Here is a 25,648-nt window from a genome sequence, read left to right as displayed (position 1 = left end):
CGGGCCCCCCGGCCGGCCCGCCCCTCCCCTCCGCCGCCCCGCCGCGCGGGGACACTGAGGCACGCCTGGCCGCCGACGGCGTCGGCGGCCTCGATCCCGGCCGAAGCTGCAGAGCCCTCTCCCCGCGTCCCCAGACCTCACGGTCCGTCCGTCGGGGGGCCCCTAGCCTCGCAGCAGCTGGAGCTGGGGCTGAGACCCCCTGTCCCGCCTTCGCTTGACCGCTCACCTGGCCTCAAAGCTCCACGCCCAAAGGGTCGAGTCGAGCTGGGCTTTGAGATCCAGAGGGGGCGCCCGAGCGAGGGCGTGTGGGGAGGAGGTGGTGGCTGAGTCCCAAGGACTCGTCTTCGCCCGGGCGGTGGGAAAACGAAGGGTGGGGAAGGGTGGCCTGAGCCGACTCTTGAATTCACAGAGAGTTCCTTCGTGGGGGAGGAGGAGGGCCGGGGGGAGAGGCAGGAATGGGTGTAAGAGGGGAAAGGAGATAGTTAAGGAGGGATTAGGGCCGTGTGTGGTGGGGGGCGGGGGAGTCTTCCCGCGAGGCCGGAGGCCAGGTCCTCAGACACAGCATCGTGCCTTCACTCTGTGGACCGGATCCGGGGGCTGTCAAGGTCCATTCTCAGACCGGAATAGGTGCCTCTAAGATGACTGCGCGTCCCGCGTATCAAGAGAAGTCATTCTTGACTGCTCCCCACACCCCCCCAAACTTCTCACCTCCGCTCAGCCTCCACCGCCTTCTCAGTACCCCCTTTCCCGGTACTCCTAGGCATCCCCTCGGGCGCTCCAGGCCACCTCTCACCTCCTGCCTGGACGGCTGCCACACACTGCTCTGCTCGCCTCTGATGTCGCTCTCCTCCAAACTCGGACCATACTCAGAGGCACCATTTATGCAACAACTACTAAGTGCCAGACACTGTGGTAAGAGTTCCACATGTATTATTCCTAATCCTTGTAACAGCGCTGGGAGGTTGCCGGATTATGTTTCCCCATTCCAAAGAAGAATCTAAGGCATCAAAGGTTATATCGCCTGGCCAAGCTCACACCATAGTAAACGACTGATTTACCCAGAACTGCCTGGCTCTAAGCCCCTATTCCCATCTACTCTCTGCTGCCGTGGCTATCTTTCTAATATACGAATATTACCATATGTTACCCTTAGGATCAGGTTCAGATCCTTTGCATAACCGATTAGACTTTCTCCACCAATCTCCACTCTGTGCTCAGTCACACTCAACTTTGAGCATTTCAAAAGTGTGGTTAATCTCTCATACCTCTGGGCCTTTGCAGACACACTTCTCCTGGCCTATGAACACTCTTCCTTTCCTCACCTGGCTAACTTCAGTTTCTTTACGTAGTCACTGCTTCTTCCAGGAAGCCTTCCTTGATTCCCCAAACGCTGGATTGGGTTCACTCTTTGGTCTCCAGTAGCATCTAGTAATTACTGTCTCCAGATACTTCCCACTCTTTATGTTAGTTGCTGGTTTGTGAGGCAAAGGGCTGGGTCTGTTGTTCATAGTTGCGTCCCTGAGCCTAGCTTGCTATGCTAGGTGCTTGCTGAGCATTTGTTGAATGAAAGACTGTTCTTCAGGTCCAGTCTACATCTCAAAAAACTGTGCTTCCAAGGAGACTAGGAGCAGGTCCGAGAAAATGAGGGAAATGTGCGTCCAGGGTTTTGAAGAACCACTCCCTTGGGCTGTTCACTCCTAAGGATAGAAGATATGATCAGGGCCCCATCACCCCATGTTCTCTTTATTCAAAGACGTTAAATATCTCATGTATCAGACTCCGGGGTATATATATTTTTTTTTACAAAGAGTCACTTCCTTGAGATGACCAGAATCTTAATTCATTGCTGACCCATGTGAGACACCCACCCAGGGCAGGTTACCTTGCTCCAGGATCAGGCCTCAAGTCTTCCCTTTCTCTCTATTTTCCTCCTCTTTGTCTCCTGCCATCCTTGCTCCTTCCCTTCTCATAGCACTTCTCTTTATTATTATTTTTTTAACTTTTTAAAAAGTTTTACTAATTCGAATAATCTTTATACCCAGCATGAGGCTCGAACTCAGGAACCCAAGATCAAGAGTCACAGGCTCTTCTGACTGAGCCGGCCCGGTGCCCCACCATGTCTCTGATTCTGATGCGCCTCCCCTACCACTGCAGTATTATCTCAGGACTCAGATGTCAACTAGGGAAGTCAAGGCTCAGAGCAGGGGAGCCAGGGCCAGCACCAGGAGTCCTGCCTTGCAGCCCTGGTGCTGGAGGAAGGGATGGGGAGACCCAGCAGAGAGTGAGGGAGTTGGGGTAGGCATGTAACATGTAAATGTGTATACATATGTGTTGGGGAGGGGAGCCCCTCTATCAAGCTCTCCTATACAGAGGTTGCTGGCCTCTTGAAAGCTTCCATGTTGCCCTGTGTTCTCAGCTTTGCCTCTCAGAATTGGATCCTTTTCCCCAAGCACCCTGAGCCTAGGCTCAGAATGCTCCATCAAAGCACAGGCCAGTGGCCACATCCCGAAATCCTGAGTGGGATTGGGCCCCAACCCAAGGAGCAAGTTTCCCTGGTCACCAGCTCCACTGCCTTTGGAGGGCCCTATCAGATCAGCAGCTGTCCCCCAGGGCCTCTTATCTCCCTCCCTACCATCTCTATATCTCCCCCCCACCCCCATCTCTCCTTTCATCTTCCTGTTTCCCTGTCTCTGGGTGCCTTCTTCTTTCCTGTCCGCTCTGTGTTCTCTGTCACTGGTGCCTGTCCTGGAGACAAGGGCTGGGCCTGGGTGCATGGCGGGGCGGGTAGTGGCCAGACCAGGGGCCCGGGACATGAGCGCAACTTTCCAAGCTTCTCTTCCAGGCCCCTGTGGTTGGGGAGCTCCACAGAGGGAGGGATGAGTCAGCGGGCCACAGAGCAGGGGGGGTCTGGGTGGGGGTGGGGATGCCAGGGTTCCCCAGGGCCAGAGAGTTCGCCGGGGCATCCGGGTCTCTCGACTCTGGAGGATACGGGGAGTAAGGATCTTCGAGCCCCCGAGGTACGCTGCAGTTTGCTACCCTAGTAGGATTGCAGGGCCCTCCACATCACCCTTTTCCTCAGATTCCTGTGGGAAAAGGGGTTCCTAAATCCCCTCTGGGAGACTTCAGGGACCTTTAGAGCTGTACGGTTGTGATGATAGGTCCACGTGTATGTGTGCGACGTCTGCCATCTGTGTAAACACGTGTACTGAGGGGACTCTGTGCGAGTCCCCTGTTGGGAGGGTGTTCTAGGGGACTGTGAGTCAATCTGCGTGTATGCATGCTGCCGTGTGCGTTTTTGTGATTGGGGGTTAGGCGAAGTACCTTGGTATAAACATCACTTCTATAGGATATGGATATATAATCAGTGTGTATCAGTGCGGGTGCCTGCAGAGAATTCAACTGACCCTGAGCAACATGGGTTTGAACTGTGTGGGCCCACGTCTACACCCATTTTTTTTACAGTACAGTATGAAAATATATTTTCTCTTTCTGATAATTTTCTTAATAACATTATCTTTTCTCTGCCTTACTTTATTGCAAGAATACAGTATATAATAGAACATAGACTTGCATGCTAACCTACTCTGTGAGTGGTAAGGCTTCCGGTCAACAGCAGGCTATTAGTGGTTACGTTTTGGGGGATCAAAAGTTATATGGTGATCTTTGACTGTGAGCAGGTTGGCGGCCCTAACCCTTGCATTGTTCAAGGGTCAACGTACATTCCTAATTCAGCGTGTGTGCAAGTGTGTATCTAATAGGGTGTCATTCACTAGGTTTGTATTTGAGTGTGTGTCCAGCTCCATTTCAGGGCCTCTATTGCCTGTTCGCTACTGATTCTAGGGTAGCCAAACCTTCTATAACAACTACCGGAAAGGGTCAGGAGTCCCTTTGGTGTAGGGCTGTCAGCGGCAGCCCAGCCTAGGAGGGTGAGCAGAGGGCAGTGAGTGTGGAAGGAGGCAGCTTCCCTGAGGAGTAAGGGGGATACAATCTTCCACTCTGGCCAGTTTTCATGGTCTCGCCACCTCACCCCATCTGACCCCCCAACCTTTCCAAAAGATCCCAAACCATTAGAGAGAACTGAGGCAGGTTCCAGATTCAACCCCTCTAACCTAGAAATCCCACCCTGATACTTCCAGGGGAGGGAGGGAAGGGAGCAGTCCCTGTGGTTCAGCCCAGTCCTGGGGTTAAGAGATCAGAAAGGCACCATCCCACCCCTTCCTTCAGGGGCGTCCATCTCAGAGCTCAGCATCTGGGTGGCCATGGGCGGAGGCTGAGGGGCCCCCAGGGTGGTGGTGGGGGGGTGGATAGAAACCAGATGCCTAGGGGGTTTATACTGGAAGGACCAGAGCCGCAGCCTCTACCCGCCCCTGCCACATGGCGCCTCTGCCTGGGCTGCCCCACCCCCTGGGAGGCTGGGCTGAGGGAGGCCTGCAAGGGTGGAGGCAGGTCCCGGGTCAGGGCTCCCATTTGCCGCCCCAAGCCCCTGGGGGCACTGGGAAGGGGGGGTGGGGGTCTGAACCCAGGAATACTGGGGCCTCAGCTGGGCAGTAGGACTATCTTTAAAAAGGGTGTGGAAGAAGCCAGAACCCAAGGGAGGCAGCTGGGAGCTTAGGCAACCTCTCTGCCCGGCTTTGGCACTGACCTTTGGGAGGGGCCTCTGTGTCCAGGCACTATTGGACTGGGGATAACACATCAGGGACCCTTGGCTCACATACTTCTGGGGACCTTGCTTCTTCCTTTTCCTTCCCTAGCATTTCCGCCCCCTCCCAGGTAGGATTAGGGATAAGGCCCCCAAGGGAAGTGGAGGCTGACCTTCTCTGCCCCCCACCTCCTCTCCCCAGCCCTGTACCTCCCTTCATCCTGCCTTGTTTTCTGTTCAGTCCCTTCCTTTCTTCCGCCATCTAAGCTGAGCTCCAACCCCTTCTCTCACCTGCCACCTCTTCCCTCTTCTGCAGTCTAGAAGTTTCTCTTCTGCCTCAGTTGCCTGCCTGATCTAACTGGTCTCAGGCTTTTCTGGGGGCTGTGCAGTAATTTCTCCAAAGCTTCCCCTTCTTCCTAGCTTCTGAGTGGGGGGTCCCAGAAATCCATCTGGCACCTCAGCCTCAGATGCCCCCACCAGGGGGAGACTGGGAGGTCACGGGGACACCCCACCACGGGCACTTCCTCTTGGGCAGACGGGTGGGGTGGCCCGTGTAATCATCGGACACAATTATGCGCTATTTATACTCCATCCCCGCCCCCCACCTGCCCGGCCGCTTAACCCTCTGCCTCCTCCAGACCTGGCCATGCCTCCGGCTATTTTCTCTGTCCTGTCCTTCCAAGCCATTGTCTCTATCTTTGTTCCTCTGAGCCTGTTTCTTTTCCTTTTCCCTTTTTTTTTTTTTCTTCCCCTGCTCTGGTTTTTTAAAGCCAGGCAGCACCTGGTCTTGCCCTCTTTTCTCTCTCTCTTTTATGTCCCACAGCGTCTCTTCTGATTCTCTTGATTGTTTTATTTATTCTGTGTATCTCTGGGTCTTTCTGCTCTCTCTCTTTTTTTTTCTTCTTTTCTGCTTGTCAGCCAGACACCCTGGTTCCCTAACCCTTTCCCCAAAAGCTGGGCCCACAGGGTTCCCTGGGGGAATTCACAGCACGGGGCTGGAATCCGAATGCCTGGTTCTGCACTTTGATCCTGCCTGCTGGTTAAACTGCACTTAACCCTCCCTGGACCTCCAGGGTGCTCCTCCCTCCTCCCCACCTTTTCATCAGTGAGAGCAAAAGGAGCAGGGAAGTGGGAACGCAAGGGGAGAAAGCGAGGGAACTGTGTTAGGAAGTGAGGGGAGCGGGGAAGGACAGGTCTCCTTTCCTCTGATGGACATGGCTAGGAGGGGCTGAGGGTTATGTTGGGGAATTACTCGCGAAAAGCAACCGCAGCTGGCTGGGCCCCTCTGTGGGAGAGACGCCACCCACTGGCGACCCGGTCCCCTTTTCCCAGAAACCTACCTCAGGGCCCAGATTTCAGGTCACAGACTTTCTGGATTTCCCTCTCCCAACCTAGTTGACCTTCCTTCTTTTCTTTCCCATTTCGATGAGAAGTCACTGTTGGGAAGTCCTGCTGCAGCTCTAACTTCAATTCTGCCTGCTGCAAGAGGGCACTGATGCATGGCAATGACAAAGGGAACTGGGAGCTTCCTCCCAGGAAAGCATGACCACTCAGAAGAACTATCCAGCAAAGGATGGAGATTTGATGTGTGGCCAAGAGGAGCCGAGGATGGTAACTGGCAAGGAATAACAGAGGGAGGCCAGGGCTTATCTTTTTGGGAGTTAATCCAAAGGGGCGAGGAGGCTCGGGTGTGGATGAGTTGACCCAATGACCTTCCACCTCCACCCTCACTCCTGCCCACCTTCAATTTTCTTAGAATCCGAAGATCCAGATTCTGCCCCACAGAGGGAGGTAGGCCTACCTAGGTGTTATTTTCTAGAAGGGAAACTGAGGCATTGGGAAGAAGATTGGGGAACCCCTGAGCCTGTGCCAAGCCCTCCTCCCACTCTCCACCCCTCCACCCCTGGAAAGGCCTTGCTCTCTAACCTACCTCAGTGACCCTAAAAGTTTAGGCTGTGGAAGCCTCCACCCAGAGCATGCCTCCCTCCTGTCTCTCACCACACGCACACGCGCATACACACATACACACGTACACACACGTACACAGGCACATACACACTGTTCTCCTGATTTGGAGCTGGGTGACTGGGGAAGCAAGCGCCTCTGTGGTCAGCTCGGGGGTGTGTGTGGTGTGCGCTCCTCCAGCCATGTCACTGTGCTCGTTTGTGTGTGAGTTCGTCTGTGTCCATTCATGACAGCGGCTGTGGCCGTGTGGGCTGCACCGTGTGCGCGGACGTGTGCGTGTCGCATCCTGTGTTTGTCCATGAGTGTGTATGTCAGTGTGCTCCAGTCTCTCTGTGTGAGTGTCGTCCCCGATCCCCCATCCCCCACCTGGATCTCGAATTAGTGGTTTGGGGTTTGTTCCTTTTCCCTCCTGCTTCTTCCCTCCGCGGCGCGGCGGCCTCAGCAGCAGTAGGAGAGCGGCGGCGGCGGCGGCGGCGGCAGCCCGGACTCTGGAGTCAGAGCGGGACTGTGGGATCGCAGCCCGAGTGGGAACAGGAGTGGAGCTGGCCTGGGAGAGGAGCGGAGCCCTCCGGGGGCCCTGAGGCCAGCCCTTGCCCGCACCCCCACTGCCAGACCTCCAGGGAGGAGAGACCCAGGACACCCAGCCCCAGAGCCCCCAGGTACATGACACCGGGGAGCCCTGGGAGGGGTTCCCACAGATGCCTATGGGATTGCTGGGGGCGGGGTGTGGGACACCTGGGCCCACCGTCCCTTCGACCCTCCCCTCCCCCTCAGCACCCCCCAGGACACCCTGATAACTTGTCCCCGGCCCTACCCTCCTCCTGCTTCCACCCCTTCCCTGGAGCCCTGTTTCTCCTCTCCCGCCCAGATCCCTTCTTTGGAGAGCTCAGCAAATGGAGCAGGAAATTTGGACCCTCTGCCTCCCTCTCTCGCCCTGCTCATTGGATCCGGAGCCTTCTCCGCTGGGAAAGCTGTAATTAGAGGGTGGATCCCTACAGACAGAGAGCAGCCCCCCCACCCCCCACCCCCCAGTCCCTTCTAACTTTAGATCTCTTCTCTCCCATTCTCCCATTCTCCCTCCCTCTCCCTCTCCCTCTCTCTCCCGGCTCGGCTGGCTCTCTCCATCTGCCTGGCTCCTTGGGACCCGTTCCCCAGCCTCAGGATGGCGTCCTCCCTGCTTGAGGTAACTGCCCCCTCCTCCCCCCAGGACACCAGCTACAGTCCTACTGGCCCTAATCCCTGCCGCCCCCCCCCCACCTCCCAACTCACACAGACAGTGGCTGTGGTGCTTATCACTTCCAGGGTCCCTCTGATGAGGAGAGAGGACGGGGCTCAGAGGCGGGAGTGGAGGGCAGGAGGAAGGGTAGGGCAGAGTGGGGCCAGGGGTCAGAGAGCAGTCAAAGGAAGATGAGAGGGGCCAGGTCCGAAGAAGTCATGGACCTCTGAGGTGCGCCCCGCACGCCAGCCCTGAGGAGTGGACAGGGATGGAGAGAGGAGGAAGAGGGGAGGTGGGAGATAGGTCAGCCATGGCAGACAGCGGGAGAGAGTGAGAGAGCTGGTGAAGTGGACACTGGCCAGCAACTGGGTATAGTGCCTCGGGGGTCCCATCTCCGGGAGCTCCTAGCCGGAGCCGGAGCTGCAGCTGGTCTGGTTTGTAGGTGGGCAGGGGCTGGGCCTCTGGGCCAGTGTGTGTAGAGGAAGAGGTGAGCTATGACAGAGGGGAGAAGGGAAGCCCTGTGCATGTGGGGGGGCTGACCAGAGGAACTGGGCCCGGGCCTGAGAGGGAACCAAGGAGGAGGGCCAGGGTCTGAGGCCGCCTGCCCGGCTCACAAATATTTAGCTTTCAGCCAAAGACAAACTCGGCTCTATTTTGGGAGTGGGAGGCTCCAGGGTGGCCTGGGCCACTTCCCCTACGGCCTGGGACCCCAGCATCCCCTGCCTTTGGCACTGGGGATGGAGGGAACTAGGGTACCGTGGAGGTCAGGTTTGGGGGTTTTGAGAAATCACTGACTCTACCAGGGGTTCTGGGGGACTCCAGGTGCAGGGTTGGAAAGGAAGGACTCAGAGCCACTTAGAACGTCCTGAGTTCTCCTTGCTTCTGAGTCTCTGACTCCGTTTCTCTGTCATCATCTCTGTCCTGCTTTCTGGGTCCCTCCACAGGAATTTGGAGCCAGAGGGCCCTCCCTTCAGGTCATCCATCTTCAGTAGCCCCTCAGAAGCCCCCGTCTCTGCTCCCAGTGCCCTAGCTCGAGTCGCAGGGGTGATGGGCCAAAGGGAAAGCCGACCCACTCAGCCTGTAGGCGAGGTGTGTGTGAGATGGAGCGGGAATCTTTCAGCACCTGTGCTCACTGGCCTGGGCGCAAGTGTCAGGACGTAAACCCGCGTGCCCGCACGCGCGGCGTCTTCAGGAGAGCACAGGTGTGTGTCCCTGTAGCAGCCGGGCCAGCCGAGCATCTGTTGGTCCAAGTGAGGACGGGTGTGTGTGGAAGGCTGGGAATGCTGCGTTTGTGACTGAGTCTGAGGGAATGGCATGCAAGCCAGTGGGGTGGACATGATGCCCCTCGTCACTGCTCTGTATCCAGTCAGGGGTCCCCCCACCAGACTCTATACTTGCTCACCCTGCCGTCCCCCCACCAGACTCTATATTAAGCCATCATTGAAACCCTGCGGTTGGTCTTGAGGAAGCTTCAGGACCAAGGTGCGTGGAAATCCTGGGGCCGTCCAGGGCAGGGGCAGTGTCAGTGGGCGTGGGCACCATGCCAGAGTTGCCAGCGTGGCACTGGTGCCTGGGGGAGGGGCTGGCCCCGAGGCCTGCTGAAAGGCCTAGGATTGGGGTGGCCCTTGGCAAGAGGAGTGCGTCCTGGAATCTGGGACTTCGTGTCCCTCACTGCTGGTAAGCTGGAGATGCCCCCCAACACAAAGGCCTTCCAGGCCCTCTGCCTGTTTCTCCTACTTTTGGGGCACTTGGGCCCTCAACCGTCCCCCTTCCCCACCCAGGAAGCCATCTGCCTGGCATGGGTGGGCTGTCTGGCGGTGGAAAGAACTTGGGGGTTCCGAGAGGGAAGCAGCCGCTGCCGGACTAGACAGGCCCACCTGGGATGAGTGAGCTGCAAGGGAAGAGGCGGGAAGGAGAAATGGGGGTGAGGGCCAGGTGTAGAATTGGAAGTGAGGAGGACCAAACCACGTTGGGTGGAGGCGGAAAGTGAAGGGCACCCGGGAACTTGGGTGCTCAGAGCGGATGGCCCCCTGAGTGAGCTTCAGCAGGAGGTCAGCTGGGCACGGGAGCTCCCGGGAGAAAGGGGGCCCTCCTTCCTCGGCTGCACGGCTACACGGCTGCACATATGAGTGAGAGAGCTGGGACAGCTCCTTGTTCTTTCTCTGAAGACTCCTTTTCAGTACTTTCAGCCTGCTTTTATTGTTTTAGAGGAAGATGGGGTGGTGGTAGGAGGAAAAATAACTTGAAGGTGGGACTCCTGGGCACCTGGGAAAGGAATACATTTGGTCAGGTATGTGGGCGCATACGTAGGACCCTCTCAGGAGCGCGCAGGAGGCTGGAGAAGGAAACTGAGGGTGCGGTGAACCTAGCCAGGTGCCCAGTTCTTGGCCTCCAGAACCCGTCTGAGTGGGACTGGTGCCTTGCTCCCCTTTCCCTGCCCTCAGGGGCCCTGGGGGCCTCCGCTCCAGGGCTGGGGTCTCCTGTTGGCCTGGGGCTGCTTGCCTTCTTTCACCCCTCCTTCCCTCTCCCCAGCTGGGTGGGGTCCCTGGGCTTGGCTGAGGCCCCTGTGGCCACAGTGTGAGGGCCGGGCGGGGGGGACGGCGTCGGCGTTTTTAAAAATAAACCGACCGCAGGGAAACCAACGGAGCCGGGCTGGGCCAAGGGGGAGAAGCGGTCAGGGGGAGAAGGAGGGAGGAGTGGCCTGGTCTGGGGGTTTTCTGGGGCCCAGCATCATGGTGGTTTTCTCTTAGGTAGGAGATCTGTCTTCTTCCTCTCCCCCTCCCCCTTTTCTGTTTTCTTCCTCCTCTCTCTCCCTCTCTGTTTTCCTCTGCCTTCCTAGCCCAGGCTCTCTCCATCACCTCTTTGTTTATTCTGCTTTCCTCTCTCTCCCTGCCCTTTGTCTTTTCACCTTTCTGCTTTTTTGGGTCTCTGCCCATTTCTGCCCCTTAATGCCAGTTTTCCCCTCTGTTCCTCCTCCCCCACCCCCGGTGGTTTTTTTTTTTTTTTTTTTTTTTTTTTTTTTTTTTTTGTCCATGCCTCACCCTGTGCAGGGTCCTTTGCTCCTCCGGACCCTGGGTCTCTGCCTCTCTCCTTCGCTACTCCATGGCTTTGCCTTTCCGCTAGGCTTCGAGTCCTGCCCCGACAGCTACCCTGCCTCAGCTTACCCTCTGCTTGTGAGACCAGAGGCTCCAGGGAAACTTTGGCTAGGGAGGACCCGGGGCTTTTCCCATAGCTGGATTTCAGGAAGCTATTGGTGGCTCAAATTTGGGAGTCCGTGGGGTCGACAGGACTTCAGAAAGAGGTAACTGGGCCGGGGAGCAGCAGGTTTGCCCTTGGGGAGCAGTGCGGGAGTGATGAGGGCATACGCCTTGCCTCTCGCCGCAACCTTAAAACCCCAGATGTACCTGTAGGATGCTGCATGCTCCGAGGGACCAGGGAGGTCTTGGATGCTTGGGTTCTTTTTCAGCTTTACTGGGAACAGCTTTCGAGGACCCCAGTCAGGGAATTGTACAGGGTCAACTTTTGAGGGCATCTTTTTGGGTGGGATCCTCAGTAATGGATGTCTGTACCAGCCAGGGATCCTGGAGGGTATCTCCTCTTGGCGTACCCTGAGGCTGACCCAGGGCGGGGTACTGCGAGCTCCTGAGGGATGGGAATCTCAGGGTGCTTTGGCCTGGTAGCAGCCGTGTGATGGGTATCAAGGGCATTTAGTGTTTCTGAAAGGGCCCCATACCCCACATCTACGTATCTTCCTTCACTCACGGTGCTGGAAGGGTGAAGAAAGACCAGCTATATGCATAGGCTACATGTTAGGGGACGCTGGACATGGCGGGGTGTGGCCGTGAGCCAATATCTTAGCCCTCCCGATTCCCGGCCCTGGGGCCCTGGAGGGGTGTGAGGACTTCAGGCTCCTCCAGCCTTCCCAAAGGGGTACCAGCTGGCTCCACAAAGCAGAAGGTGCCCACTGCCCGCTTGAAAGACATTCTTGCCTCAGCCACAGTCCTGGCTTGGCGGCAGCCCTGTTCCCTCTCAATGTCCCAGTGTCTCCGCGTCGCTTCCTCTTGCTCCCCAGCCCTAGAATCCCTGCCAAGAGATTCCTTACCAGGGACATGAGGCTGTGGCCTCAGGGAGACCAGGCCACTCACTGCCTTAGTCAAGAGCTGTAGCAGAAACAGGAAGTGGAATATGGGGTAAAGCTGAGCAAATCACGAGTGGGGGCAACTGCAGTGCCCTAATAGTTCATTTTCTTCCCATGTTACTCTTTGAACCTCATCTTTCCTCTCCAAGTCTCTGACCATGGCCTTTGCTCTGAACCTACTTCCAGGGGTAGGACCCCTAATTCTCACCTCACCTAGGTCCTGCATCCATCCCCGGCTCTTCTCGTGGCTATTTAAGCAGCATGTCCTGTGCCTCTGAGGCCCCAGGCACCCCAGCAACTCCACAGTGAGCTCTGCCTCCTGCCTCCTGGATTGGGTTGTTAGGCTGCAGTCTGGATTTGGCTGTCCGCCCCACGACTCCGTCTGAGCCCAGTGTTCACTGGCCCCTCCACCTCTACCTTCCATCCTCTTCAACTCTTCCTGGATCCCTCGGTTCTGCTCTCCACGTCTCTAGAGCTTTGTCCTTCCTTCCGCACTTCTCCTCCTCTCCCCCTAAGCCATGCTTCCCTCTGTCCACAGGAGGAAGCTCACTATGGCTCCAGCCCCCTGGCCATGCTGACGGCAGCGTGCAGCAAATTTGGTGGCACCAGCCCTCTGCGGGACTCAGCGACACTGGGCAAAGCAGGCGCCAAGAAGCCATACTCTGTGGGCAGTGACCTTTCAGCCCCCAAAACCATGGGGGATGCCTACCCAGCCCCCTTTTCAAGCACCAATGGGCTCCTCTCACCTGCAGGCAGTCCTCCTGCACCCACCTCGGGCTATGCCAATGACTATCCTCCTTTTTCCCACTCATTCCCTGGGCCCACGGGCACCCAGGACCCTGGGCTACTAGTGCCCAAGGGCCACAGCTCTTCTGACTGCCTGCCCAGTGTCTACACCTCTCTGGACATGGCACACCCCTACGGCTCCTGGTACAAGGCAGGCATCCATGCAGGCATCTCACCGGGCCCAGGCAACGCTCCTAGTCCTTGGTGGGACATGCACCCCGGGGGCAATTGGCTAGGTGGTGGGCAGGGCCAGGGTGATGGGCTGCAAGGGACACTGCCCACAGGCCCTGCTCAGCCTCCGCTGAACCCCCAGCTGCCCACCTACCCGTCCGACTTTGCCCCCCTTAATCCAGCTCCCTACCCAGCTCCTCACCTCCTGCAACCAGGGCCCCAGCACGTCTTGCCCCAAGACGTCTATAAACCCAAGGCAGTGAGCAATAGCGGGCAGCTGGAGGGGAGCGGCGGGGCCAAACCCCCCCGGGGGGCTGGCACAGGGGGCAGTGGTGGATATGGAGGCGGTGGAGCGGGCCGGTCCTCCTGCGACTGCCCCAACTGCCAGGAGCTAGAGCGCCTGGGGGCGGCGGCGGCGGGGCTGCGGAGGAAGCCCATCCACAGCTGCCACATCCCAGGCTGCGGCAAGGTGTACGGCAAGGCCTCCCACCTGAAGGCGCACTTGCGCTGGCACACGGGTGAGAGGCCCTTCGTCTGCAACTGGCTCTTCTGCGGCAAGAGGTTCACCCGTTCGGACGAGCTGGAGCGCCACGTGCGCACCCACACCCGGGAGAAGAAGTTCACCTGCCTGCTCTGCTCCAAGCGCTTTACCCGAAGTGACCACCTGAGCAAACACCAACGTACCCACGGCGAGCCAGGCCCAGGGCCCCCTCCCAGTGGCCCCAAGGAACTGGGGGAGGGCCGCAGTGCAGGGGAAGAGGAGGCCAGTCAGACGCCCCGACCATCAGCCTCCCCAGCACCCCCAGAAAAAGCCCCTGAAGGCAGCCCAGAGCAGAGCAACCTGCTGGAGATCTGAGCGGGGTGGGGGGTCTCCAGTCCCAGGGCTGCCTTGCCAGCCTCCGCCCCCCCCCCAGCTTTGGGGACCACTTCTTGTCCCTTACCCCCTTTGCCCCATGCATGCTGCCTTTGGGGCTCTCGCCATCTCTCCCCTGGCCATTCTGGGCCCGGGTGTCTCCCAGCATGCTTCCGCAGCTCACCCCTCCCTTTGCCGTGAGCCTGTTCCGCCGTCTCTCATCTCAGGCTCTCACTTTGTGCCTGATTCCTGCGCTCTGGCTTCCTAAGATCTTCCCTCGCCCCTGCTCCCAGAGTCCCTCTCCTCTGCTCTTACCAGCCCGTCTCATTTTCCTTCCAGCTGGGCTCCCCACACTTTCTTTCTCCAGCTCACTAACTCCTTGACAAGCAACCTTTCTGCTCCCCAAGCTTATTTACCACTATTGCTTAGCTTCCAGGCTCCAGTCTTCCCAGCTTCTTCTTCCACTTGCTTTCCATGCTCTAGAACGTTTTTGTTTTTGTTTTTTTACAAACATAATGATGATGATGATGATGATGATAATTTATTGCCCCCTGGTGGCCTCTTCATTAGGGACCAGAGTTAGGGGGATTGGGGTTAGTGACCTGGCAAGGGAGCAGGGTGCCAAGAGGGGGGCAGACCAGTGGGGATCTGATCCCAAAGATGGGGTGACCCCAGGGTCAGGGAGGCTGCCCCCAGGCCTGTATATTTAACCCCTATGTTCCAAGAGAAATGAATACTAATAATAATAATTCTATTTATCTAAGTTATGATGACAGGTCAGGTAGAGTGAGCTGGGGAGGGAAGGAGGTCCATTTCTGCTATGGAAATTTTAGCTAAGTGTATCTCCGCATAGAAAAAGTGTTCGTGGAGATCTTGTCAATAGAATTTCTATCATCAGGGTCTCAGTTAATGGGGTTTCTCTTTTAATAGAATCTCTGCTAATAGGGTTGGTTAGCTAGATCTCTGTTAAAGAGTTGATGGGGTGTCTCTCAATTAGGGAATCCCTAATATTCCCAACCCCAGCCAGAAGCTGTGAAACCTCAAGTCCTATGGAGGGGAGGACTGGAATGTACCCCAGCTCCCTTGACCCCAGAGCGGGTTCTTCCACTGCCCCTCCCCTGACACCATGACCCCATCAGGCTAATCCCTTGTTGCCATGGTTATGGAGAGCTTTCAGCTGCCATCCTAGACATGCTCTTTGGGGAAGCCCACCTAACAGGAGGGGCACACTGGTTCGGAGGTGCCTCTCCTGAAGAATAGGTGGGGAAGGCTTTCTCTGGGATCAGATTCAAATAAATCCAGTATTTATTGAGTGCCTATTCTGTACAAGGCACTGCTACGCTGGTGCCTAGAAGCCATGAGAAGGAAGAATTTATAGAGCTAGGAGGACAGAGGTCCCCAAGCTGATTTGGGGTTGCATCCCCAGGCCCCCAACCAGGGACTTCCAATGCTCCCAACTCCACCTCTGGTGACTTTTAAAGCCGCTTCGTGCCTTTGAATGCCTTTCCTGTGACTTTGGATCCTCCTTTTCTGTGTCCTGCTCCCTCAAGGCCCCAAGTTAAAGGGTTAAAGCCGCTGGAGCTTGGGGAGAGGGTAATATTGTGGAAGGGAAAGGATCATGCCCTCATGGAGTCTTTTTTTTAATTATTATTATTATTTAATAAAAAGTTCGATTTTAAATTTTGTCCTGGTGAGAAAAGAGAAAGAGGAAGGAAGAAGAGTGTGCCACAGGATTTTTCCTTGGCAAACTGGAGACTCCCCACGGGCATCCCATCGTGCCCGTTGGCACACTGTGCCCGCCGGCCAGGCCCTCGGGCTGAGGTCAGTTTTTGAGCGCCCAGAGCTCTCGGTCGAGTTGGGAAGGCGGGGAGTTTCTTCCCCGGCTCTCTCCCGGCCTCTGCCTCCCGACCCCGGCCCCGGCCCCGGCAGGGACCCGCGGCGGCGGCGCAGACTACGGCTCCGAGCGCGTCCCGGCGGGCGGCCCCGGCCTGGCACGTCACCGCCCCCTGCCCCCGGGTTGCAATCAGCCGTGCCCGCCGCCGAGTTAGCGGACGAACAAAAGCCACTCTGTGGCGGCCAGCCCGGAGCCACAATAGGGCTTTGTGCGGCCCCCGCCCCCGGGCTCCCCCGCGGGGCTGAGGGGGCGCACGGGCGGCGCCCCCCGGGCACCGTGCCCCCTCTCCCGCCCCGGGCCGGCTCGGGAGGCGCTGGGCGGGTNTGTCGGGTGCCAGCCCCCGCCCGCCGCGGCCTCGCGGTCCTCCCCTCCCGGCCCCTCGGCCCCTTTCATCTTCCCTAGACTCCGTTTGGGGTTTTGCTGGTTTCTGGGAGATAAAAACCGCCTCAAATAGCGGCGGCGCGCTGCCAGGACAAACAGGGCCGGGCGGGCCATGTGCGCCTGGTTACCGGCCCCGAGTCGGGGCGCCGGGCCTCGGCGGGCCGAGCTCCGGGCACTCGGGCTCCGGCGGCGCCTCCCGCCTCCCAAAGTCGGGGACCCCTTTAGAAAACTCGGGCAGTGGCCTGGCGCTGCCTCGGTGTCCCCCCGCCCAGGCCGGAGGGAGCGCCCCCCGCCCTCTCCGGACAGTGGAGACCGCCCGCTGAGCGCCCTGGGGCCCTTGGGACGGTGGGTCCCCGTGGCTGCGTCGCTGGGGCCGCCGCGCCCCCTGGCGAAGTGAGTGGGGAGTGCGCTAGGCCTGCATGTCGGCCTCCCTAGAATCTGCAGACCCCAGAAAACTCTGAACAAACGTTAAGTAAGTACGGGGGAGGCGGGGGCCGACTACGAATACACAGCGCACTGTTCCTCCTCCCCAGTTCATATTACAGGGGGAGAGGCAGGCGCCTAACCCGGTAATTACAACACAACCCGTTAGTAGAAATCAGGCTCCACCGAAGGGAGGCGCAAGTTGCAGGCCCAGTCCGCAGTGATTTCTTGGGGGGTATCTGGGGTTGGATGGTGGCATGATTGAGGACAAACGCAAACTTTGTGGGTGGGTTCTCAGTGGTCTTCCCTAATCTGTCAGAGTCAGGGACTCCCTCTCTTCCTTCAAAGCCTGCACTGCTGCCCCCTTTCAAGGAGAGATTTCTCAGCAAGTTGCCCCAAGCGACCCTGTTTTTACTCTATGCTCTTTAAGCTTTCTGTGACTTTCCAGGCGACAGTGAACTAACCTAGAAAATTAAACTGGGGCTCCTCAAAATTTAGTCTGTGCAGTATCACGTTGGGGGCATTTTGGAAATACAGCTTAAGAGCTCTACCCCAGAATCTGCATTTTAGCAAGATCCTCTGGTGTGCCTATGTTCACTAACATTTGGGAAGTACTAGAGTAGGGGAGACCCATGGCTTTCTGTGTGTTAAGGGCATTTTCAGAGAAGCCTTCTGGAGCCTTCTTGTTTTCTGACCCTGGAATAACTCTCTTGGGGGCAACTTTTCATGTAGAAAGGAAGAGTAGACAGAGCCCAAGAATGCTAAACTTAGAATGCCCCCTAGATTCTCCAACCAGAGCAACTCTTGGGAGTGGGGACGAGGCTTTCTACATTTCTGTGTTCCCAGAGCATGGTCGTTGGAATTGCCCATTAACCCTTATTAAATGAACAAACCAAAGCCCAAGGTCACAGAGTTCATGGCAGAGTTATGGCTAATTGAGTGTTTGGTACTTAAAATGTATTAAATGGCTTCATTTCCATTATTTTGTATGGGAAACAACCATGGGAAATAACTAGGACACTGCAAAAGTGAGGAAGCTGAGGCCCGAAGAATTCAAAGACTTTCCCAAAGTCACACAGCTGTAAGATGAGGAGCCTCCATTCTGCATTCTAGTTCCATCCTTTGGAATCAGAATAAAATCAATCTCACTTTTCTTTTTTCTTTTTCTTTTCCTTCCTTCCTTCTTTCCTTTTCTTTCATGAATTTATTTATTTATTTATTGGACAGAGAGAGACACAGCGAGAGAGGGAACACCAGCAGGGGGAGTGGGAGAGCGAGAAGCAGGCTTCCCACCAAGCAAGGAGCCCAATGCGGGGCTTGATCCCAGGACCCTGGGATGATGACCCGAGCCAAAGGCAGACGCCCAACGACTGAGCCACCCAGGCGCCCTGACTTTTCTTCTTTAATATTTAAAAGACAGAGCAAGAGAGAGCGCAAACACAAGCCAGGGGTGGGGGCAGAGGGAGAGGGACAAGCAGACTCCCTGCTGAGCAGGGAGCCCGAGGTGGGGCTCTGGTTCCAGGACTCTGGGATCACAACCTGAGCTGAAGGCAGACACTTAACTGACTAAGCCACCCAGGCATCCCTCTTCCTCCTCCTTTTCTTCTTCTTCTTTTTTTTAATATTTAGTTTTTAAGTAAACTCTACACCCAACACGGGGCCGGCACTCACCACTCTGAGATCAAGAGTGGCAGGCTCCACCCACTGAGCCAGCCAAGTGCCCCAATCTCACTTTAATTCTTAAATCAGAATGCCTGGTTTTGGTACAAATTCTCTGTGTCTCACTCTCCTCATGGTGATAGAACAGTACCCACCTCATGCGGTTGTTGTAAAGATTATACAAGCACTTGGGGAGCCTAAGTGGTTCAGCCGGTTAAGCTTCTGCCTTTGGCTCAGGTCTTGAACCCAGCGTCTTAGGATCGAGTCCCGCATCAGGCTCCCTGCTCAGAATGGAACCCGTTTCTCCCTCTGCCTCTCTCTGTGTGTCTCTCATGAATAAATACAATCTTACAAGCACTTTACTATATAATACGCGCAGGAAACGTCACTTTTTTCCAACTTACTCGCCCTCCACCCATAACCCCGGGGGCCTGAGGTTTTGGCTGGCGTATCCCTCTCCCTCCCAAGGTCTCTCCGGACTCCCCCACCCCCAACTCGGAGGCTTTTCCCTTAGCTTTCGCCAGCTGCCCGACACAGTCCACGTTTTCCTTTGGACGATCCACAGTCCTGGGAGGCTTTAATTAGATACTTCCCTGAACGTGGCTTATTTTGGGCTTTCCGAGCGCTGAGGGTGAGTGGGAATCTGTGTTGCGGAATTCGGAACTGGTTAAAAAAGATAAAATAAAAAAGCAGTCTCACAGAAAACACACACCCACCCACCCCCAACCCTCCCCACCCTGACCCTTAACTAGGGCCTGACCCCGCGGGCATGCCCCCACCGCTCTCCCTCCGGCCGCTAGGCGGCGCGCGAGGAAGCGCTGGAAGTCTGTCCCGGGACTGCGCACGCGTTCGTGTTCTGCTTTACTCTTCCCCTCACTTCCGTTGAATTTTGCATCGCCGTTTGTCCCAGACGGCTACCCGTACGGATCCGAATCTAGCCCGGGAACGAAGAGTTAGGGAAGCGGGATCCGTGAGTTTACCGATTCCAGACGTCCTCGGGACCGGCAAGATGTGCTCCCTAGGATTGTTCCCTCCGCCGCCGCCTAGGGGTCAAGTCACCCTATACGAGCACAATAACGAGCTGGCGACAGGCAATAGCTATGAGAGTCCGCCTCCCGACTTCCGGGGCCAGGTGGCCGGAGCGAGGAGGGAGGGGACCTACAGGCATGGGGGCGGGGCCAGGGAGAATGGGGCCCTGCCCGGGGGCCGGGGTCGCGGTCCTCAGCCTGGTCGACTGGAAGCAGCCTGGCCCGGACTTGAGACTAGAAGGGCTGGAAGTTATTTTAGGGCTGGGATTGGAGGGCGAGGGATGTTGAGGAGGTGTGGGGCGGGCCTCGAGGGAGTGGAGAGGATGAGGGAGAATTTAGGGGATATGAGGGTGCCTCAGTTGAGGACAGTATCTGGGCGAGCTGGGAAGGCACAACCTGGAGGATCCCCCCACCCCACCCCACGGATTTCCTGGGAAGGAAGAGGGAGAGAAAGTGCTATTTATTGAGCGTTTGCTATGTAAGAAAGAGACGAGTCAGGTGTGCCTCACAGATGTTGTAAGATCTAATAATTACAGCAACCCAATGAAATGCGCTAGTTTTTTGGTTTTGTTTTGTTTTTTGGGTTTTTTTTGGCAGAGAGAGAGAGAGACAGCCAGCGAGAGAGGGAACACAAGCAGGGGGAGTGGGAGAGGAAGAAACAGGCTCCCAGCAGAGGAGCCCGATGCGGGATTGGCCCCAGAACGCTGGGATCACACCCTGAACCAAAGGCAGACGCTTAATGACTGTGCCATCCAGGCACCCCGAAATACGCTAGTTTTACAGATAAGGGAGTTAAGCTCTATTTCAGTTTCCCACGAGGATTAGGCTTATGGGAATGGGAAACAGGTCTCCAGAGCTTTTTGCTCTTAGCCTAGCCATGATTTGGAGATGGCAGGGAGTTCAGCAGAGATCTGGGGAAGAGACTGATTCATTGTCACACCTCTCACTTCTGGCCTATAGTGGATCAATCTTCCTGTCCTGAACCTGACTAAGGATCCCCTGAAGACCCCTGGGAGGCTGGACCATGGCACAAGAACTGCCTTCATTCATCACCGGGAGCAAGTGTGGAAGAGATGCATCAACATATGGTGAGACGTGGCAGAGGGTCTCCTGCACCATGGTTTGCAGATCCTGGAGAAGATGGGGCCACCATCCCTCTGCCTTGAGCTGCCAGGCTCTCTCTAGCTCGGTGCCGGATAGCATTCATCATAACAAATTAGCAGGCCTTATTGGGAAACTTGAGTTGACAGTAGTTCATTTTATCTCCAATGACTTGCCTTCCTTTCTGGTTTAAGTGAGCCTGCTCCGTACCCCCTTTTCGTGTCATTACCGCTTTCTGAGCCTTTACCTGAAGCTCAGCAAGGTTAGGGATAATGTTGCAGTGAATAATCTCATATTTAGGTCATTCATTTAGCACATTTAGGAGTGGAGCCATATTGCCTGCATTCAGTTCCTGGCTGGGTCACTCTTTAGCTGTGTGATCTTGGGCAAGTTACTTAATCACTTGGTCCCTCACTTTCCTCGTCTGTAAAACGGGACTGATTTTACAAGGTTGTAGTGATGATGAAATGAATTAATGGATGCAAAGCTCTTAGAGAACAGTGCCTGGCACATACATATTAATACCTTCAAGGGTTAGTTATTATCACTGTCATGTGTAGGATAAATTCCTGCAAATCTAGTAGGCGGCTTCAAAGGGTATGTTCCTTTGTAATTTCGTGAGCTGTTGCCAAATAGTCCTCCATTGAAATTGTCCATGTTTACAGTCCCACCAGCAGTGTATGAGAGTGCCTGTTTCCCAACACATGTGCTGCCAGATTTAGGTATTTGTTATCATAATACCATTTAATTTGCACGTCTTTGTGTGAGTGAGGTTAAACAGCCATTTATTGTCTGATAAGTCATTCGGTCCTAGGCTCTTTCTCGCTTCCTGTCTCTTCAGCTGCTGCTTCTCTACCTTTTCTGTGCCTCCTCTTTTTGATGTCCCTGAAATTTTGGTATCCTGGGCTGGACTCGCAGTTGACACTTCATACCTGCGTGTTCCCTTGTCTGCCAAACACCGTCAGTTGGCCCTTCCACAGGCTTTCACACACTCAGCATGTTCAAAGCCAATCTCTCCGTTTTCCTTTCCAAACCTGCTTCTGCCTTGTGTTTTTCCTCCCAAGGAATGGCCTTACTACTCACTGTGGAGCAAGTGATTTGAGTGTAGGCTCTGGGGGCAGACGGGTTGAATCCTGATGCTGCTACTTTCTGCCGAGGTCATATTGATAATATTAACCTCGTCATGCCTCTGTTCTCTCATCTAAAAATGCAGTTATTAACAATCCCTATTTTGAAAGGTTGTCATAGCAGCTGACTTAGGTAATGCGTGTGAAGCATCTAGCCTGGCCTTGGCGCACTGTGGGCAGTACGAGCTGCTGTAATTACTACGTAGCTCTTTCCCTTGACGTCACTCTCACGAATGTCTGGCCCTCAAATTCTGTTCATTCTCCTTCTTCAGCCTCTCAGATCTGTCTGCTTTCCTCCGACCCTGTTGGCTCAGAGCACTTTGGCCTTTTTTCCAGATTCCTGAAGTTAGCCTCTTAACCCAGCTCCTCCTCTCCATGTTTGTACCCCTCCAATTTGTAGCCAGACTGCTCCTCCTAAAATGTCAGTGGTGGGGGGCTGCCTGGGTGGCTCAGTTGGTTGAGCGTCCGACTCTTGGTTTCTGCTCAGGTCGTGAGATGGAGCCCCGCTTCAGGCTCCGTGCTCAGTGGAGAGTCTCCTTGAAGTTTCTCTCCTTCTGCCCCTCCCCCAGCGGGCGTGTGCACATGCCCACGCTCACTCGCTCTCTCAAATAAATAAATACACCTTTATTTTATTTTATTTTATTTTTAAACATTTTATTTTATTTTATTTTATTTTTTTTTTAAGATTTTTATTTATTTATTTGACAGAGATAGAGACAGCCAGCGAGAGGGGGGACACAAGCAGGGGAGTGGGAGAGGAAGAAGCAGGCTCATAGCAGAGGAGCCTGATGTGGGACTCGATCCCAAAACGCTGGGATCACGCCCTGAGCTGAAGGCAGACGCTTAACCGCTGTGCCACCCAGGCGCCCATAAATACACCTTTAAAATGCTGGTGTGATCAGTTTATTCCTCTGCTTAAAATCCTTCCATGGTGGGGCACCTGGCTGGCTCAGTCAGTAGAGCATGACTGTTGATCTCAGGGTTGTGAGTTTGAACTCATGTTGGGTGTAGAGCTTATTAAAAAAAAAAAAAGGCTTTTCATGGCTTTGCATTCACAGTCTCAGGCCAGGCCTTGATCCCCTGACCTACTCATAAAGCCCTGAAAGACCTCTCAGCCTTAGTTGCCTTGTTAGTAAAATGAGCAGAATGCCATTCAGATTAATGTGATGATTAAATGAAAGGATAATACATAAAGTGACTGGCACATACTTGGCACTCATTAAATGTGAATGCTCCTTTTTTTTTTTTTGGTAAGATTTTATGTTACGGTATTTTATTTTAAGTAGGCTCCACACCCAGCATGGAGCCCTTTGCGGGGCTTGAACTCATGACCCCTAGATCAAGACCCTGAGCTGAAATCAAGAGTCGGACACTTAACTGACCGAGCCGCCAGGCACCCCACAAGGTTTTATTTTTCAGTAATCTCTACACCCAGTGTGGGGCCTGAACTTACAACCTGGAGATCAGGAGTCACTCGTCCCACCGACCGAGCCGCCAGGCGCCCGGGTGCTCTTATTTGTAGTGCACGTTACTGAATGAGTATAACCTGTAGAGGGAGACCGAGGGGTTCAGAGTAATCTGACTCCCAGCTCCCTCTCTCAGGCGTGATATGGGCCTTTTTGGGGTGCTGAATGAAATTGCAAACTCGGAGGAGGAGGGTAAGTATTTTTCCCTCCAGCCTTCTCTGGTTTTGTCGTTGGCATCTCCCCTCCATATTCTTCCTAATTCATCCCAATACCTCTTGGCCCAGCCCCCTTCCCTTTAGCCTTGTTTTCCTGTCCCAGTTGTCTCTGCTGGTGCCATCTTCTTTTCTCCTCTCTGCCTACTTCACATACCCCAGAGTGGCTGTCCCAGGTGTGGATGGGCGGAAGGCCCTGGGGAATGCGTGTCCTTTCCTTGCTCGGTCCTTACGCAAGGATGACAGCCCTGTGAATGGTTTAGTCAGAGCTGCTTCCTCAACCCCACAGTGTTTGAGTGGGTGAAGACGGCGTCCAGCTGGGCCCTGGCACTCTGTCGATGGGCCTCCTCCCTCCACGGGTCCCTGTTCCCCCATCTGTCTGTAAGTTTGGCTTCCTCCTCTGACCCTCTGGCTGCCACTCCCCCACTCCTGCCCCCTTCCACTTCCTATCCCTCAAGGTCAGGGTGGGGTGGGAAGGAGGGCTGGAGAGGGTGGGAATGGTCCAGGACCCTGCCAGGAGTTGCGGGATAAGCTCCCTTTGTTCCTGCGCATCCTCTATCTGCTTTGTTCTCATAGCTCAGGAGTGAAGATCTGATTGCTGAATTTGCCCAAGTCACAAACTGGTGAGTGTGCAAGCTCGGAGGCTTTTGTGGGAAGGAAGTCCTGAACCTGGAAACTTCTCCAGGGGAGAGGGAAGTCAAGGCCCCTTTCCTGACTGTTACCCACATTCTCACTCCCCAAAAAAAGAAATAAAAGAAAAAATGAAAAACAATAATACCCTCATGGGACAGGGAATCTGAGCCTCGGGGCCGGAGGATGGGTTCAGACTCCTCGTGCTCACTCCGGCCCCAGGTCCAGCTGCTGCTTGCGGGTCTTTGCCTGGCACCCCCACACCAACAAGTTTGCGGTGGCCCTGCTAGATGACTCAATCCGTGTGTATAATGCCAGCAGGTACGTGGACACCTACTGGGCGGGCTCCGACTCTTCGGTCTCCCTACGTCAGTCTCCTTTCCTCACCAGCCTTGGTTCCAGGGCTGCTGTAGGTTCCTGGGTTTGGTCCACATGACCCCTTCCAGAACTGGAGTCGGAGGCTCTACAGTGAGATGTGTCCTATTTCCAGATCTACCTTTATCCTATCCTTCTGTCCCACAATACCCCCGGGCTCTGCGTGAGCAGCTTTCTTCTCTTGGCTTTCCCTCCTCAACTGAACTCCGGTCCCCTGAGCTATAGTGTCCCTGCTTTGACTCAGTCCCTCAACCTTCACCACAGCACTATAGTCCCCTCCCTGAAGCATCGGCTGCAGCGAAATGTGGCAGCACTGGCTTGGAAGCCCCTCAGTGCCTCTGTCTTGGCCGTGGCCTGCCAGACCTGCATTCTCATCTGGACCCTGGACCCCACCTCTTTGTCTACCCGGTGAGTCCCAGCAGCGTCGGTCTTAGCTTGGCCAGAGGCTTGTGGCCATGTTAGCGGTGGTGGGTGGCAAAAAGGTCTGGAAGTTCTTTATCTTCACAGCACTTCCCAGAGCTGTGGGAGAAGCAGACCTAAGGTCAGTGTTGAGCTGCTGAGAATGCTGTAATCTAGAGAAAGGGATAGAGGTAGGAGCTTCTGGAATTGTGGGGAGTGTATATATATGGATCATGGAGTGGAAAGACTTCCTTTTCCAGAGGACTGTCAGATGTATGTTTTGTTTTGTTTTTTAAAGATTTTATTTATTTATTTGTCAGAGGGAGAGAGAGAGAGTGCACAAGCAGGGGGAGAGTGGCAGGCAGAGGGAGAAGCAGGCTCCTGGCTGAGCAAGGAGCCGATGCAGGGCTTGATCTCAGGAACTTGGGATCATGACCCAAGCCAAAGGCATCTGCTTAACCAACTGAGCTACCCAGGTGTCTCTGTCAGATGTAGGTTTAAAGGCAGTGGGGGAGGGAATTAATATAGGTAAAAATTGAAATCAAGGAAATTGGAAAAAGAATCCCTATGAGAAGTAAATATAAAATCAGAAACTGGTCCTTTAAATTGTGACTAAAGAAGAAAACCTTATGGCCACCCTTATTAAGGTAAAAAAGAAAATCAAAGTACAGTACTTTTCAGAATGGGAAGAACGAGATAACTGCGGATATGGAAGAAAATAGAAAAATTATTACAAAATATGTACAAGTTTAGACCAAAAATTGAAAATCTAAAGGAAATATTTGATTCTCTACCAAAATCTGTAACCAAAGTGGATTGTGTAAGAAATTAAAACAGATGAGCTCTGGGGCGCCTGGGGGCTCAGTCGTTAAGCGTCTGCCTTCGGCTCAGGTCGTGATCCCAGGATCCTGGGATTGAGCCCCCCGTCGGGCTCCCTGCTCAGCAGGAACCCTGCTTCTCCCTCTCCCACTCCCCTTGCTTGTGTTCCTTCTCACACTGCCTCTCTCTCTCTGTCAAATAAATAAATTGGGGCGCCTGGGTGGCTTAGTCGTTAAGCGTCTGCCTTCGGCTCAGGGCGTGATCCCCGTGCTGGGATCGAGCCCCACATCAGGCTCCTCCGCTATGAGCCTGCTTCTTCCTCTCCCACTCCCCGTGCTCGTGTTCCCTCTCTCACTGGCTGTCTCT

General features: G+C 55.1%; 2 protein-coding genes across 8 annotated transcripts in view; both read left to right on the top strand.

Moving 5' to 3' along the window:
* SP7 (Sp7 transcription factor) overlaps positions 1 to 15,384 on the top strand; it is a 16,310-nt gene extending 926 nt beyond the window's left edge. Inside the window, exons 1-6 of one of the 5 annotated variants that reach the window (XM_034646225.1) lie at positions 96 to 142; positions 761 to 912; positions 6,073 to 6,250; positions 7,050 to 7,263; positions 7,760 to 7,787; positions 12,497 to 15,384. In XM_034646225.1, coding sequence (XP_034502116.1) covers positions 6,139 to 6,250; positions 7,050 to 7,263; positions 7,760 to 7,787; positions 12,497 to 13,771 — 1,629 coding nt within the window. In that variant the 5' untranslated portion in view covers positions 96 to 142; positions 761 to 912; positions 6,073 to 6,138 and the 3' untranslated portion in view covers positions 13,772 to 15,384. The other 4 variants (XM_034646226.1, XM_034646224.1, XM_019803846.2 and 1 more) reach the window with 4 other exon arrangements.
* A 3,583-nt stretch (positions 15,385 to 18,967) lies between these two features.
* AAAS (aladin WD repeat nucleoporin) overlaps positions 18,968 to 25,648 on the top strand; it is a 13,845-nt gene continuing 7,164 nt past the window's right edge. The window contains exons 1-7 of one of the 3 annotated variants that reach the window (XM_034645146.1): positions 18,968 to 19,095; positions 20,114 to 20,241; positions 22,984 to 23,039; positions 23,349 to 23,440; positions 23,636 to 23,682; positions 23,912 to 24,010; positions 24,329 to 24,472. In XM_034645146.1, coding sequence (XP_034501037.1) covers positions 22,991 to 23,039; positions 23,349 to 23,440; positions 23,636 to 23,682; positions 23,912 to 24,010; positions 24,329 to 24,472 — 431 coding nt within the window. In that variant the 5' untranslated portion in view covers positions 18,968 to 19,095; positions 20,114 to 20,241; positions 22,984 to 22,990. Of the gene's footprint in view, positions 19,258 to 19,451; positions 19,652 to 20,113; positions 20,242 to 22,983; positions 23,040 to 23,348; positions 23,441 to 23,635; positions 23,683 to 23,911; positions 24,011 to 24,328; positions 24,473 to 25,648 lie in introns of those variants that run through there. The other 2 variants (XM_002923254.4, XM_034645145.1) reach the window with 2 other exon arrangements.

This window comes from Ailuropoda melanoleuca, chromosome 16 (genome assembly GCF_002007445.2).
Source record: "Ailuropoda melanoleuca isolate Jingjing chromosome 16, ASM200744v2, whole genome shotgun sequence".
NCBI lineage: Eukaryota > Metazoa > Chordata > Mammalia > Carnivora > Ursidae > Ailuropoda > Ailuropoda melanoleuca.
Note: the sequence above shows the minus strand (reverse complement) of the source record. Positions and strands in the feature narration are given on the sequence as shown.